The sequence below is a fragment of the Astatotilapia calliptera genome, chromosome 6, assembly GCF_900246225.1.
Source record: "Astatotilapia calliptera chromosome 6, fAstCal1.2, whole genome shotgun sequence".
Lineage (NCBI taxonomy): Eukaryota > Metazoa > Chordata > Actinopteri > Cichliformes > Cichlidae > Astatotilapia > Astatotilapia calliptera.
Window position 1 is genome coordinate 15,492,180 of NC_039307.1, and position 15,073 is coordinate 15,507,252.

Here is a 15,073-nt window from a genome sequence, read left to right on the forward strand (position 1 = left end):
GAACAAGCGACAGAGAGAGAGAGAGGAAGAGAAAGAAATTGTGGTATCCATGGCAGCAAGTGGGTTTCATTTCCTTTTTGCCCTTTTTATTCAGTGCTACTCATCTACGTCCTTGCAAAGTCACATGCATTACTGAACACTTCAGTCACTGTCAGGCTGCTTGACACTATAATATTCAAGGGCTGAATGTACACATTTAGATTCAGCAGGTGTTCTCGCCATCTTCTGTTCCTCCGAATCCAGCAAAGTTTGTTATCTAGCACGCCCTAATAAATGAGATGAATATGCTATTATAGTTTAGTATTGTTGCTGCAACTGTGCAATGACAGCTACTCTATAGTGCTCATTATGCCGAGGCACAGAAGCAAGAATATTTATATCACTCCACACAAAAATTCAGTCATTCTCTGTAATTCTCCCTTACAAACAGACACGTGCCATCTCTTCATACACACAGTATCTGTGCCCAAGGCCTGTGTGATTATGACATTTGAATGGCAGGCCTGCCCTTTTCAGGTGGTGCTCACTGAGAGCTGCCCTTGTGAGAAGTCACAGTGCTTCCACTATAGATGACTAACACCGAAGATGAGACCCCTCTCTAACTCTGTGCCCTCCCACTGCCTTTCTCCCGTCTTCTTCAGCTCCTCTGCTTTCAGCCACTTCAACCCTGCTTCTTAGATCATTTTCTCTCTGTGGCTCCCATCCTGTGAACTCTGCCTAACTCAAGACGTGATGTGGTCTCTTCCAAGAATTCTTCACAGAAATTCTTGGATACCCAGTCTGGGCATGTAGCATTCATTTTCAGTTGGTGGGCTGCTTTTATGTCTAAATGTGAAAATTGAAATAGAATAAACATGACAGACGCTCAAAGTCTCAACACAGAAGAAATGAAGGTCTTTGCAGAGCAGAAAGCTTTATTTATCACTGTGCAGCTCAGTCATAGGAACCAACATAAAAGGCAATATCTACATGAAAAGAAAGGCGGTATGATGATTTCTTTCCATGCGAATTTGTAAATTGGCCTACCTTTACTAACAAAAAGCTTTTGTTCTAGGAGATGGCTCACATCATCATTTCACTTCATATCTCGGAGAAAGAGAAAATGAAGCCTTCATCAGAGTATACTGTCTTCTCAAAAAACTTGCACAAACCTATATTATGGCTAAGTTTACTTGCTACATCATATTTTAATTTGGCTGTTAGAGACAGTATTTCAATAATCATTGAATCCTTTCTGGACTTTCATGACGCCATCAGACGTGGTTGCTGAGTGATACATGACCCGAGGCTCCATGACAGTGCTGAGACTGATCAAAGGACCCAATCACTCAAGTGAAGAGCCAGCTGTATCCATTTCAAAGTCTAGAAAAGAACTGAAAGCTTGTCGAAGAGACATCATTTAAACCAATTAGATAGATTTAGGGATCTCAAACAGAATCTACTTTAGAGACATGTATCCTCAGCATATCTACATTTCAACTGAGTAAAACAATCTCATGTTTACTTAATCTCTGTTTTGTAGATGATCCGAAAGAGTGCGGGAGAGTTTCAGATGCTTTGGAAATCCAGAATATTGAAAAAAATAATGGAAGTGGCAATAGTAATTTTATTTCGTTCTCCGCCTGCCTTTCATGATAGCAATTGCCTTTGGATGTGTTACACTTTTGAAGTCTCATCTCTCTGATCCGTCCAACTTTCCTCACTGTTCCATTCTAAAGATGTGGGTTTCCATGGCGACAACTCTTCTTTGCAACACAAAGAGATGCAAGATAGCTTAATTGGTCACTACATCCATGAACTCCATGTCCTGTATATATGACTCATTGTGCACTAAAGACCTTTATCTACAAGACCCCACGTCCTGAGAGTACAGTGGCATATGTACGGCTTTGTGTCTCGATATTGAACAACACTGCTGTCATCGATGTCAACTTGTTAGGGCTAGGTTTAGTCATTTTTGCCAAAATCTCAAACACCAATATGCGCTTTCCTTTTACCCAAACCTGTCTTGCCAAAAGCCACCCTCCTTGAGCCTGGCTAGCTTACCAATCATTTAAGAATAATAGAGAGAAATAGATGACTAACTCTTCCTTCACAAACCACCACTATTCAAAAGGTCATACCTATTTGGATCTAGAGTCAGATCACAGGCAACTTCATCCTGACAGAGCTCCCGATTAATGCCAGATTCATTATTGTAGTGTTCATAATGCAAATAACATTATAGCGGTGTCTAGAATCCTGCTGACTCATACACACATATTGAGGAGATGACAATAATCATAGTTCAGTGAAGCATCCTGATATAAACCTGTGGGCTATAGTAGTTTTTTTTTCCACTTTTACTTTAAGAGAACGTGCTAACTTACTTACAATGACCAGGGTTAGGAGGTTTCTGTCCTTCAAACCCAATGTGAAAATGACAAATAGATACAAATACACTGGGTTGACCTGCAAAGCCAAGACACAGCTAATAAATTAATAATAAAATAAATATAGATGAAGTTGCTTCCTGAATTCCTGGGATGGATAGCTCACTACGCTGTCATTGCTCGACCCATGCTTTAAAGTCCTTCTTGGAGCTAAAAGTGGAAAAAGGAGTCCTGTGGAAGAGCACTGCAGAGGAGCGCTGTCATTTGGCTTTAGTCTACATGATGGAGCACGTAAAGCCACAGCACTCTTTCAGGAGGGTGAGTCCTGTCTTGGTGAGGGGCGAAGACGTCTGCTGAGCCCGGGTGGGTGCCCTTCTGGTTGGCATACCTGTAACACGGTACAGTGAACTGTGTTGTATTTATGTATTGCAAAAGACATCTACATCTGTGTGCACACATACATACACAGCAAGATCAATCACTGTATACTGTATAAATAAGTTCTGATAATTAATGCATTTATGGCAAAGATCATAAGTGCATATCCTGATGCATGCTTAATCAACCAACTAAGGAAATTCCTCAGAAACTGATTCTGTTCATCTGGAAGAAGCGAAACCCAAGTGACAGCAGAATGCAGGTTTCCCCAACTAGCTAAGACTGAAGAAGTCATTTGGACGAAACATTTCTCCCACTGAAAAACGCTGCATCCAGATGAACAGAATCTATTTTTTGGGAACATAAATACATACATTCTTCAGTCAGGTCTAAAGCACAGTCTCAGCACACCCATTTTCCATTTTATCAGTCGATACTTTCAAAAAAGACAACATTTCAGCTTTCATGACTGAATACCTGTCTTCTTCAGATTTCTTGGCAATTTGGACTTCAGAAAATCTGCCATTTCTTTATCTTCCTCTTTCTCCCTGTAAAAATGAATACACATGTAATACTACAATTACAAAGTAAAACACAAAAAAATGACAAAGCTGTTATGACCTAAATTTCCCCCTGTTCCAGGAATATTAAAAAGAAAATCTTTTCCACAGGTATTGTTTCATTATCCGAAGCATCCTTAAAAATCAAGAAGGCTGGTTTTTACTAAAGCAGAGAGATGAAACATCCTCCCCAGACACCCACTAGATAAGCGAGCTAATGCACCTCTGGCAGTTAAGATTTCCTGGCAAAGGTTTCTATACGCTTAGTGCATATTAGTGAATGTCGCAGTCTCATTTTGTGTTATTTGAATACAGCCCAAATGCAAATAAGTGTATATAACTTGGATACTTGCAGTGTTTATTGTATATGGATATATATCATATGTATTTAAAAGTGATATCTAATGAATTATATTCAGTTATATTACTATTAATGTCTCAAAGATAAAAACTCTCGGGTAAAGATCACAGAGAGATTTCTCCTGTGATAAACAGTCCTGATTTTATAAAAGTAAAGTAAAATAACAGAAGAGAGAGCTTTATATTTATGAGCATGGACAACGTGGCCTTGGGCGCTGTCACATGCATCCTCTCCTCTCTGCACCCATTAACGCACTGCCGTTCTCCTTCTTCGCGGCTCTCACCTTCCCAGCAGCCCTGCGGCTATTTCACAGCATGCCGTCAGCTGCCAGCAGAAAGCGCTGCTCAGACAAACTAACAGTGTTTTATACACTGTGAGATCAAACCTAGAAAACATGCTTATTATTCTACACGTGGTTGTCCACTCGCAGGCAACGTTAGATTTCAAGCTATGCAAATTAAATGTGAAATGTTTGAACCTGTGAGGATGAATATGCTACTCTGGTAGCAAATTCATCCTCACAGCAAAGCATCTGGGTCAACATTTTAAGATGCATTTATTTTCTATTGCTGCAAAATGGACAAACTGGAAGTCGATTACAGTAGATCTCAAAAACAACATGAACTATTGTAACCTATGGTAAGCCTGCTTTAAACTAATAAGCAATGATGATCCACTATGTGTCATTTCCACATCAGTTGGCTCATTAAACCTATTTCTTTCTTTTATTTTTTTTAAATCATCAGGAGCTCCCCTTGCAGAGCTCATTGATGCACCCTGACACATCTTTAATTGAAATGGCTCTCTGCTGTGCGCTCTGTGGGACCCTCTCTGGCAGCAACGCGCCTGAGGAAACATTCAACTTTTTTCATGGGGAGCAAAAGAACTCCTTTGTGGAGACATGCATATTTTGGATGCTGAACTGAGAGAAAAATTTATCAGCATTAGTGACTACTGAGGAGGTGCGAATCTGTGGCTTATCAGTCATTATGAAGATTTTAAGGAGGGATGAAAGATGAAAAAAAACCATATCAAGCTTTTTTCCCTGCATCTACTTCCATGTGATCTGCATATGCATTTGGACTGCATTTTTAATGATTCACTCAGATTTCACGTGTGGAAGTGACCAAAGAACTCCAGTCTAGGCCATCTGTAAATCACTGAGATGAAAGCACACCTGAGACGTTCAAATTCAACATCATCCACGAGGAAATCTCTGGTCTCTACCAGCTTTTGGATCTGCTGTAGCAGCTCTTCCTCCTTCTGCCGGTCATCATTGGACTTGTCATTATCTGGAATAGCACGAAAGAAGACGACATCAGGACTATGTCCCACATTAGCTACTTTGAGTAATATGTTACTGTTTGTGCACGCAGATGAATGAACAGCTAACTATAATAACGCACATGCAAAAATTTTGATTGATCCTTCAGTTGACTTCAATCATTTATAGTTAAGAGTTAAAATGAAACCTATGGAAAAAGCAAGTCAGTATAAAGGCCAGAAGCAAAGGAAACACTTTATCAAGATCTTTAAAACAATGCACCTAACATTGGTTGAGTTCTTGATCAACCATCAGTGGCTACGTTATTTATTGTAAATTGTTTACTTCCACTTGTTTATGCTAAGCCATAATAAAACTTTTAGATAAAGCATGAATATTAGAAATTTCCTGTCCAGCTGTTTGCCCTGGCTCTTTATGCTAACGTAGCTAAGCACTTGCTGGCTTCAGCTCCAAATGTGTGGTAGTGGAATTGATCTACTCATTCTGTTCTTGGCAACAGAGTGAACAAACCTATTCCCCAATATGTCATCATGATTTTGTTTGTTTGTTTGTTTGTTTTGGTCCAATAGCAGCAATCATGAACACCCAAAGGACTTCTACCTGGTATGGACACTAATTTGTGAAGCTCCTTCTTCAGACGAGTAATCTCTTTGCAGAGCTGAATGTCATCCATCCTGTTCAGGCATGATGGCGTAAAAGAAACACATGCACACATAAACAGAAAAAGAGCACTTATGTAAGCACTGCAGATGATGAAAATCACAGCACTTTTTACACTACATGTTCCAACATTACTTGTCAGTAACATATTTTGTTTTTTACTAAAGGCTTTTTCTTGTTTTTTTCACATACATATTGCTTCATCCATATATATTGTTAAACAGAATTCATGGTCAGTAGTTTGCCAGGGTATAATGGTTAGGGCTATATTATTTAAAGACAAACCCACTTAAAGAGCTTATTAGACAAATACAGTTCTCATGTAGCCTGGGATAAAGACTAGTGACTCAGAGAATTGATTAATTCAGTCAGAGAAAGGCTTACTAATGGGACTTTACATCATCATTTAGCAGCAAACAGGTATTTGAAACTGATAGTGTCTCTGGAGTAAAAGCAAGCACTCAGTGCAAAATCCTCCAGGCTCTCCAGAGTTTGTGCATAAACCTTCATCCTGCCCCTGAATGTTCATGATGTTCAGCAAGGCCATTACCATCATTACCATCAGCAAGGAGTCATCGTTTGTAATTACCATCTCACTGGGAAATGAGATAATGACCTCATCAAGACATATGGACTTCTTAAGCAACCATTTTCTGTCATGGCAAAAAATAAAAAGAACTGTGCCTGCTGAACAAAAAACCAAAAACATCTTCACCATACACGAAGCACTACTGAATCCCTGGTTGCCATGTCAATAAAATGAGAAAGAGAAATAGGAAAAAAATGAAATTCAAACAGAGAAAGCTTGTTATTGATCTTATATTTAACAAAGGAGGTGACACAATCTTTCTGAGCAGAAATCCCTGAAGCAGGTCTGAGCCAGATAGCCGTTCTCTGTTTCAGTGACCCTTCACAGAATCAGTGTGAGTGGATCATTACTGATAGTGAAGAGGGATGGAAGCCCCTCCGTGCCTTGCTTGTCAAGCAAGAGGCCATCGCATGAACTCTGTATCCTATGAACAGACTTTTATTACAAACCACACACATACACACAGAAAAGGCTACACACACATTCATACATATTACACACATTCATCACTGTCAATAGAAAAAGAGACTCAACGCCACACTTGTCTACCTGTTATGTCAGATCCCATCCTTACATGAGCATCTGATAAAATGGCCAATGGCCAAGAGATGGCGATTTGGAATGGAAACGTAACTTATTAGACAAATAAATAAATAAATAAATAAATAAATAAATAAATCCTGGTATTTGTTTGCATGAGGACCCTTGAAAAAATCTGCTTCAGATTGCTACTCTAGTCTACATGTCCTCCTTATCCACTCTTTCGGTCTTTCAGTCTCCCATTTTTCCATTCGCTTGACTCTTGCTTGCTACTCCACACACGTCACTCCTCGCATTCCCCCTGCCATCTGAGCAGGGCAATTGCCTATCTTCCAGAGGAGTATATGAATAAATATCCATGTATTAGCCAGCTTTGTGGAAGCTGCAGTGGAGCCATTGAAATTGTAATGGGGGTAGTTTAGGGTGTAGCTGATGGGAATTACAGACAAAAAAATTAGAGGAATTATGCCTGAGGTTTTATTTCTGAAACGTGTCCTAAATGATTACACTGCTCTTAATAGGGAAAGCATCACTGCAAATATTATAGGTTGTTTAATTTTTGCACTCATTAAAAACTCTGAATCCTTTATCTTCTTCAGATTTACTACAGAATCTACAAGTTGCCCTCCAGGACTGATGAAGAAAATCAAAAAATTGATTTCAAATAACATTGAGGTGCATTTGAAGCATCTACACTAAAAATGTACACAGTCATCAAGTTTCAAAACTGACTTCTACAAATCTAATTTAAAATTCTAGTACATCCTAGTAAGTAAATTCATGCCACTCGATCAATCAGTTAATTTTTTTAGCAACATTTGAAGGGTAAGTTTGGATAGATTGCCATGGAAATTTGGTTTTAAAATGTTTATGCATCAGCAAAAATAGGCCCTAGATTACAAATGCATGTTAACGTAATATTAGCATGATAACAAAGTGTCAACATCACGCTCAAAGGCAATCCTAACCACATCTCAGGCAGACCATTTTCAAAGATGTGCAGCTTCTGAAAAGAGCCCAAGATGGATATTTACACTCATGCACCACTGTGCAACCTTCTTGCTCTTATTTTTCTGCTTTGCAGAATACAGAAAGTGCACATTCTTGAATAAGTGACTGCTCTCGGTGCAAATTGTGGCACGATGTACAAAACAAAAAGTATATAAATAACTTTACATCGTCCTCTTTTTTATAGGCTTACCATTATACTCAGTGTAATTATCTATTAGATGTAGATTTTAAAAAAGACCCTACTTGTCAATTGTAAGGTTCGATTTCTCATTTTTACACACCTAGTGGTAAAGATTTAACAATAACACAGTTGGATCTCAATTTTTCATGCATTAATTTTACCTTCTGTTGTGCAATTTTAAGCATAATAATACTGACAAAATAAATCATCTGCCAGCTCAACTAAAATCTAACAAGCAATGAATTTTCACACCCACAGCAAACAATGATTTTAAGTCCTCACATGTATCTGAGCTCTGACTCTCTCCTAACCAGGACATCCCTGATCCTCTCAATCTTAAAGAGCTCCCCCTCGATGTCATCCACGGTGATGGTGGAGTCTGCCATGGACACCACGTCGTCCTCTGAAAGAGAGACAGCGAGAGACTTAGTCTTTCTGAACGTTGGACAAAAGACCACACACTGGAAAAAAATACAACATTCCTAACAAGGCATTTAGATTATAGACTCTTCAGTAGGTTAAAACAAGCCACACACAGATTAGTGATGTGTGCACACTTTTGAAGATGATCTACTGTGGCATTTCAGAACCATAACGCATATGAATTTGCATTTTAAACTGTATAAACAGCTGCAGCAGAAACTGCTGCTAGATGAGCAGAAGAGCAGAGTGTCACAGCCAAATTACCATGTGTCAGCAGCTGGCACAACTTGCATGGCTGTCGCCCCCACACACACATAACTGCATACACACAAACACTTTAATTGCATGATGCGTTGGGCCAGGAAGTAAGGCAGTAAAGCTGTCAACCCCTTCCACTGCAGTTTTGTTTACACTGCCATGTTGTGCTGTACAAAGTCTCTAACTGCCTGTCACAATGCATAAAGAAAAAAAAAACATTCTATTCCATGTTGTTATATTTAATGTTTATTAGTAATATTTCACATCATTTTTTAATTTTGCAGTTGCCTGCTTTTAGAATTTCCACATGTGCTGTTCATAAATAAAATTTACAATCTGTGGTATGTGACTATGTGATATCCTTGTTTTGCATAGACTAGAATACACGTACAACATTTAATACTTTTGTGTGTGCTGTGCTTTAAAGACATTTAATAATTAACTGCTGGCCGCAAAATAACTTACAATGAACGCTAATAGGAAGGAACAATGAAACAATTCTCAAATTATTTTTACAACATGCTGAATTTGTGGCATGTTGTAGCACAGAGATCCTTGATAACTTCCAACAAAAGCCTGATGGCTGATATATAAATAAAAAATAAATAAAGCACGGCTGTGAGGAAAAATACTTTAAGGGTGTTTATTTTGCATAGTTTGCCCACCAGAGGGCATTCTGTAACTTCCTTGCTGGCCACGCTTGTGGAAATGTAAACATAACAACCAGTTGGTCTGAGTAAATGGTCTGTAGCGCTTTACTTGGTCCTAAGGACCCCAAAGCGCTTTACACTATACACAATCATCCACCCACTGGTGATGGCAAGCTACAGTGTAGCCACAGCCACCCTGGGGCGCACTGACAGAGGCGAGGCTGCCGGACACTGGGGCCACCGGGCCCTCTGACCACCACCAGTAGGCATCGGGCGAAGTGTCTTGCCCAAGGACACAACGGCCGACGCTGTGGGAGCTGGGGCTCGAACCGGCAACCTTCCGATTACAAGACGAACGCCCAACTCTTGAGCCACGATCGCCCCATAGCCACGATTGCCCCCAGTAAAGTCGCAGAGCTCTACCATTTTATTGGCACTTGTTGTGACAATAAAACAAGTTAATTTTTGAATTGCACTGTTATAATATCTTAGCAAGGAGTCATATTCAGTATCTTATTATTACTCCTATCCTATTCCAGTGTTTTTATAAACATATAATAAATATAATAATAAAGGTTATCTTATAACTAACATAATAAATGTTGGATTTCAGGTGTCTGAAAGAAATAAGAAGTAATTGGCCAACATATCAGCTTGTTAAATCACCAAATATCAGTACAGGTATCAGTCTAAATAATCTGACATCTGTCAGGCTCTAGATTTATCATAAGAAATCAACTGTTAAAACATTAACCCACAATAAAAAATTGCAAAACTTGCTGAAAATAGACACAATCTGTCCCAAAGCATCCAGAAAATTTTGTGTGGTACAAAAAGACAGTACTTCATTGAGAGCAGCTGCTGTACACTGTGAGCAGCAGAAGCAGCTTCACTGAACTCAACCAATAAGCAGCTGCTAATTCAAACATTAAACTGCAACAAATTTCTATCAAAACATTTATTTTAGCATGTAGATCAGAAAACACAGGGAAAAACCTAATACAAATCGAAGCTGACCTTTTTAAAAGTAGATGGCTGAAGACCGACAATGACAGCTACTGTGACTTTATAACTGAAACAGGTCACCTCTTGTCTTGAGTTGTTCCTTTTATCAGTGTAGCGGTGCTGGACACCTGTCACTTCCCTGCAGCGAGCAGCCTTACATTATGGGCTGAGAGGAACACAGCCAGGGAGATACCACTTCTGACAGTCTGTCCCTGTTACCTCCCGAGGTCATTAAAGTCTTTCTATATACACACCATCACTCAGTGGAGCTTTATTATGGAATCTCTATTCAAGCCTCAATTAGCCCTGGGGTGGAGCAGAGCTGTCTAGGTTCAAAGTGCAGTAAAAACACTTATTCTGCACTAGTCTGACAAAAAAGCAGAATAGAAATTCAAACTCCAGGGTGACTTCAGGGTAAAAGCATTAACCATACTTCACGATAACTGCAGGTTTACATGGACTCACATTGCTATGAAAGATTAGCTTGTTTTGTTTTGTTTTTTGCTGCATAAGAGACATCTGTGCGACATCACAGATGTGCGACTGGTCTTTTGTGTTTCAATATAATCATTTTTTCCCCCAGCAATTTGGTTCTACTGTCTTACTTAAAAACTGTAAAAACTAGAAATTTGTGTCATGAGGTTTCAAGAAAAGCATTTTGACCTTTGAGCCAGTGTGCTTTCTCACTTTATTTCCAACTATAGAGAATAGGAACTACTCTGACTGTCTATGGAGCCAGTAGGCAATTAGCTCAGCTTATAGCTAACACTTGAAGCGCAGGGAAATCAGTGTTTAACTGAAGCAATCTGTTTCAGTCTCTTTACCTGCTGTGCCAACTGTGCTCTTCTTGTTATCAAAATTACAGACATGAAATGTCTGCAGTAAAAAGGTGACAATGGATTGCAAAAAAATTAAGTTAAGTGTTCAACCTGTTTTTTCATCTTTTTGACATGGTCACAGCAGTGTGTGCATTTTTCCAAACATTTAGTGAGGCCATTAGCTTTAAGTTAGAAAGCTTTATTGTGGCATGATCGGAGGACTTCACACTTAGTTTTGGGGGTTTAGGTTTCAGTTAGGTGTAGGTAAGTGTTCAGTTTTGGTTCTTAGATGGGATATATAAGGTTTAGATATGGGGATTAAAAAGTGTGTTATTATGGCATAGAGGCAAGTGAAAGAAAAACAAAATAGTCGCTAACAGGACACAGCAGAGTATTTAATCAGCTGGTCACCTGGGTTTTACATAAATGAAATTCACTACTCTGCTGAACTTTCAGAAATCTACACTCCTACCTTGAGAGCTTCCCAGTCTCTCAGTCATTTTCAAACACTGTTTAAAACCTACTTATTCTCACTCTCTTTCAATTCTAGTTGAACAGGGCACTCTGACTTGTATTAACACAGCCTTATTTACTTTATTTGATCATTTTTAGTGTATATTTACTGTTGATGTAGTGATGTATGAATACAGTACAGCACTTTGGTCAGCTGACATTATTTTAAAATAAGCTACAAAAATAAAACTGACTTGTCACAAAAAGACATTGCAGCCACTTTGAAGATAAATATTACAGACAATTCACTACATGTATGCCTACCGATGGCGCGATATGGCAGCCTCGCTTCTGTCAGTCTGCCCCAGGGCAGCTGTGGCTACAACTGTAGCTTGCCTCCACCAGTGTGTGAATGTGAGAGTGAATGAATAGTGGAATTGTACAGCGCTTTGAGGTTCTCGAAAAGCGCTATATAAATGCAATCCATTATTATTATTATTATTATTATTACTCAAAAACTCGCTGAAGCTTCTTTTTTAAACACGATTATGGATTTTCCTATCTGGGTTAAACACTATAATGTGTCCTGATGTCGTGGAAAACTCTTGGGTTGCTTTTGTAGTGTGCTTTGGGTCATTATCCATTTGCACTGTGAAGTGTGTCCAGTTAGTTTAGCAGCATTTGGACAAATCTGAGCAGAGAGTATAGCCCTGCACACTTCAGAAATCATCCTGTTACTTCTGTCAGGAGTCACATCATCAAAAAACACTCGTAACCTGATCCCACTGGCGTTACAAGCCCAAGCCATAACACTGCCTCCACCATGTTTGACAGATGATGCGGTATACTTTGGATCAAAGATGTACTTTTCTTTTTGCATCATTATAGTGCAAAAAAGGACTTCTTTTCAGAACTGCACAGTGTCTTTTACATTTTTTCCTGACAAAACCTAATTTGGTCTTCCTGTTCTCATATATAAGCAGTGGTGTGCACCTCGTTGTAAACCCTCTGTATTTCCATTTGTGATCGTGGGCCTTTACAATGGTACGTCCACCTGTTGACTTGGTTAAATGTTGTGAAGTTTTTTTTCTCAACCATGGAAATTTCTCTGTCACTATGAATAGGGATTTTCCCATCTGTTTTTAACACTGTATCGTATCCTGAGGTCAGATCTATTATTACATGGGTTGTTAACAAGTCAAATGCACTTTGAATTATATCAGTAGACACAATATGCTCTGCTGCAAAGGCTCTCTAAGACAAGTAATTTTGCCACTGAGCAGTTATGACTCATCACTCGACTTCCTTTACACCTTCTCTCCGTTCTCTCACTCTCACTGCTAGTGTTTCTCATCTGCCTTTGCTTCGCCTCACTCTGTATCTCTCCTACTCTGCCCTGCCCTTCTTTTCATCTAAACCCCTAAAGATGTGAATTAAATTATGAGCTCAGTTTTACTCTTTTCTTTGACTCCAACTTTCTCTCTTACACTGCCCTGATACGTTCTATGCCTAATGAGGCAAACCATCATACTGACAGACAGATCAGCCTGATTAGAGACCCCAAGGCAAACACAGAGGAGAGAGGGGTGGGAAAATCATTTAGTTTAGAGGAAAAACATAGAGGGCTTAACAGAGAGTCTGCAATAAAAAAAGACATTACAATAAAAAAATAAAAATAAAAACAGAAATGCTGCTAATTAACAGTTAAAGTCACTTTCCTTGAAAATACATTTTCACTTGCCTTTTTTTCCATTCATTATTTGAGTACTAGACTGTTATTCAGACAAATCAAGTCACTGGGCATTATTAATGATTATTAAAAATTGAATTAATGTCATAATGAGGCATAAATGAGTTATCTTTTTAGTTACTAATAGATGATGCCAGCGTCCTGCCAAGACCCACATGTGGGCTATTATTCCTTATTTGAATAGCTGGTCTCTAAGTAACCTCACCTTACTTTTAATTAAGCAAGGAAACAAACAGGCACACACACACACACACACACACACACACACACACACACACACACACACACACACACACACACACACACACACACACACACACTGCCACTCAATAGACACCTGTGGATTCTTGACATTTTCTGAGCTGCAGCTTGTTCTGCTACTGGATAAATACATTGATCTGATCTATCAGTGCTGAAAACACTCCCAATTAATTGTTAGGGCCTATTATTGTGTGTTTTACAAATTTACCCATATATTTAGATTACATAGTTGTATAAACACAAGAAATGAACTTTACATAATGCATGTTTGTTAAACGAGGAACGTATGCTAATAAGCGCAAAATGATATAAATATATTCAAAGACAATGCTGTTTTTTAATATGCTCGATACATTAAATTATTACATTTAATCTGTTTTTTTTCCTTTTGTGTGTGTACAAAGCTAATGAGGTCACCACAAGTTCACCGAACAGTTAAGACAGGAGATACTATTTGTAGCAATGCAATGCTAATGAGAACATTTCACACTAAAACCAGAATGCACAGAATTTAGTAATGCTGCAGTAAACTCAAAACACATACACACTTAAGACGTCATTTAAACGTGACTGACATTATCGAAAAGTAATTATAAACCAGCAATTGTTTACTAGATAACCTGCTTTGTGGGTGTCTCTGCTCCATTCAGTGCGCTCCAGTGAACCGTACTGATGCTTCTTATCCATCGGTCCAACAGCTGCTCCTCTATTCTCTGTGCTTCCAATCGCAGAGGCTGGGGAACAGCAAAGACAGCTACAGGGGAGGGTCTCGCAGTTGTTGTGCTTCATTAAGTCATCGCCAGTCAGTCAACAACCTGCTGAGGCAGAGACAGCGAGATGCTTCAGTGATCTCCACCCGCTCCGACAGGTGACGTGTGTGTGCGCGTTTGCAGCCTGCTAGTGTTACTACCTGGTCAACGCAAACGCGGATTGATAGCAAATAAATAGCGTCATCTGGTGGCACGTCACAGTGGGTTTATCATTGAAACAATCGATATGTGATTGAAGCCCAGACTTTTAGATTAAATTAAATGTTTTAGGAATTACAACAGTTCCCATAAATAGTTCTCCATTTTCAGAGGCTCAGAATTAATTGGACAAGCAAACATACTTTCAAGTGCATGGATCATTTTTATTTCTTTATTTATTTCCTGGTCATTAATTCCAAAAATCAGTTATGCTTATGTTATGTCTTCTGCTAAATTCTTATTTGGTCTTCCTGTTCTTGGGTATGATTAGTGGTTTTCACCTTGTTGTGAACCCTGTTGTTTATTTCCATGAAGGCATTCATTCGTGAATGAAGGCGTCTCTTGACTGTAATGATGATGATGATGATGATACACCTACCTTCTCCTCGTCTTGAGTTTTTTTTTTAGATGTTATGAAGTCTTTTTTCTTAACCATGGAAATAATTCATCATTTCAGCTGCCTTTTGTGGTCTTTCAGGTTGTTTGGTGTTGCTGAACTGGTCATTGCAGCTTTTTTTTCAGCTTTAGTGGCGACAATCTTCGCTTTCCC

The 15,073-nt window shown here is 39.0% G+C and overlaps 1 protein-coding gene across 1 annotated transcript; it reads right to left on the reverse strand.

The window, feature by feature from the left end:
- Positions 1 to 888: 888 nt before the first annotated feature.
- pik3r6a (phosphoinositide-3-kinase, regulatory subunit 6a) lies at positions 889 to 14,457 on the reverse strand. The gene is made up of 6 exons (XM_026170552.1): positions 14,176 to 14,457; positions 8,220 to 8,340; positions 5,557 to 5,630; positions 4,849 to 4,963; positions 3,228 to 3,298; positions 889 to 2,760 (listed from the first exon to the last, which is right to left on the reverse strand). The coding sequence occupies exons 1-6, from the start codon at positions 14,342 to 14,344 to the stop codon at positions 2,648 to 2,650; spliced, it is 663 nt and encodes a 220-aa protein (XP_026026337.1). The 5' UTR covers positions 14,345 to 14,457; the 3' UTR covers positions 889 to 2,647.
- Positions 14,458 to 15,073: the final 616 nt, after the last annotated feature.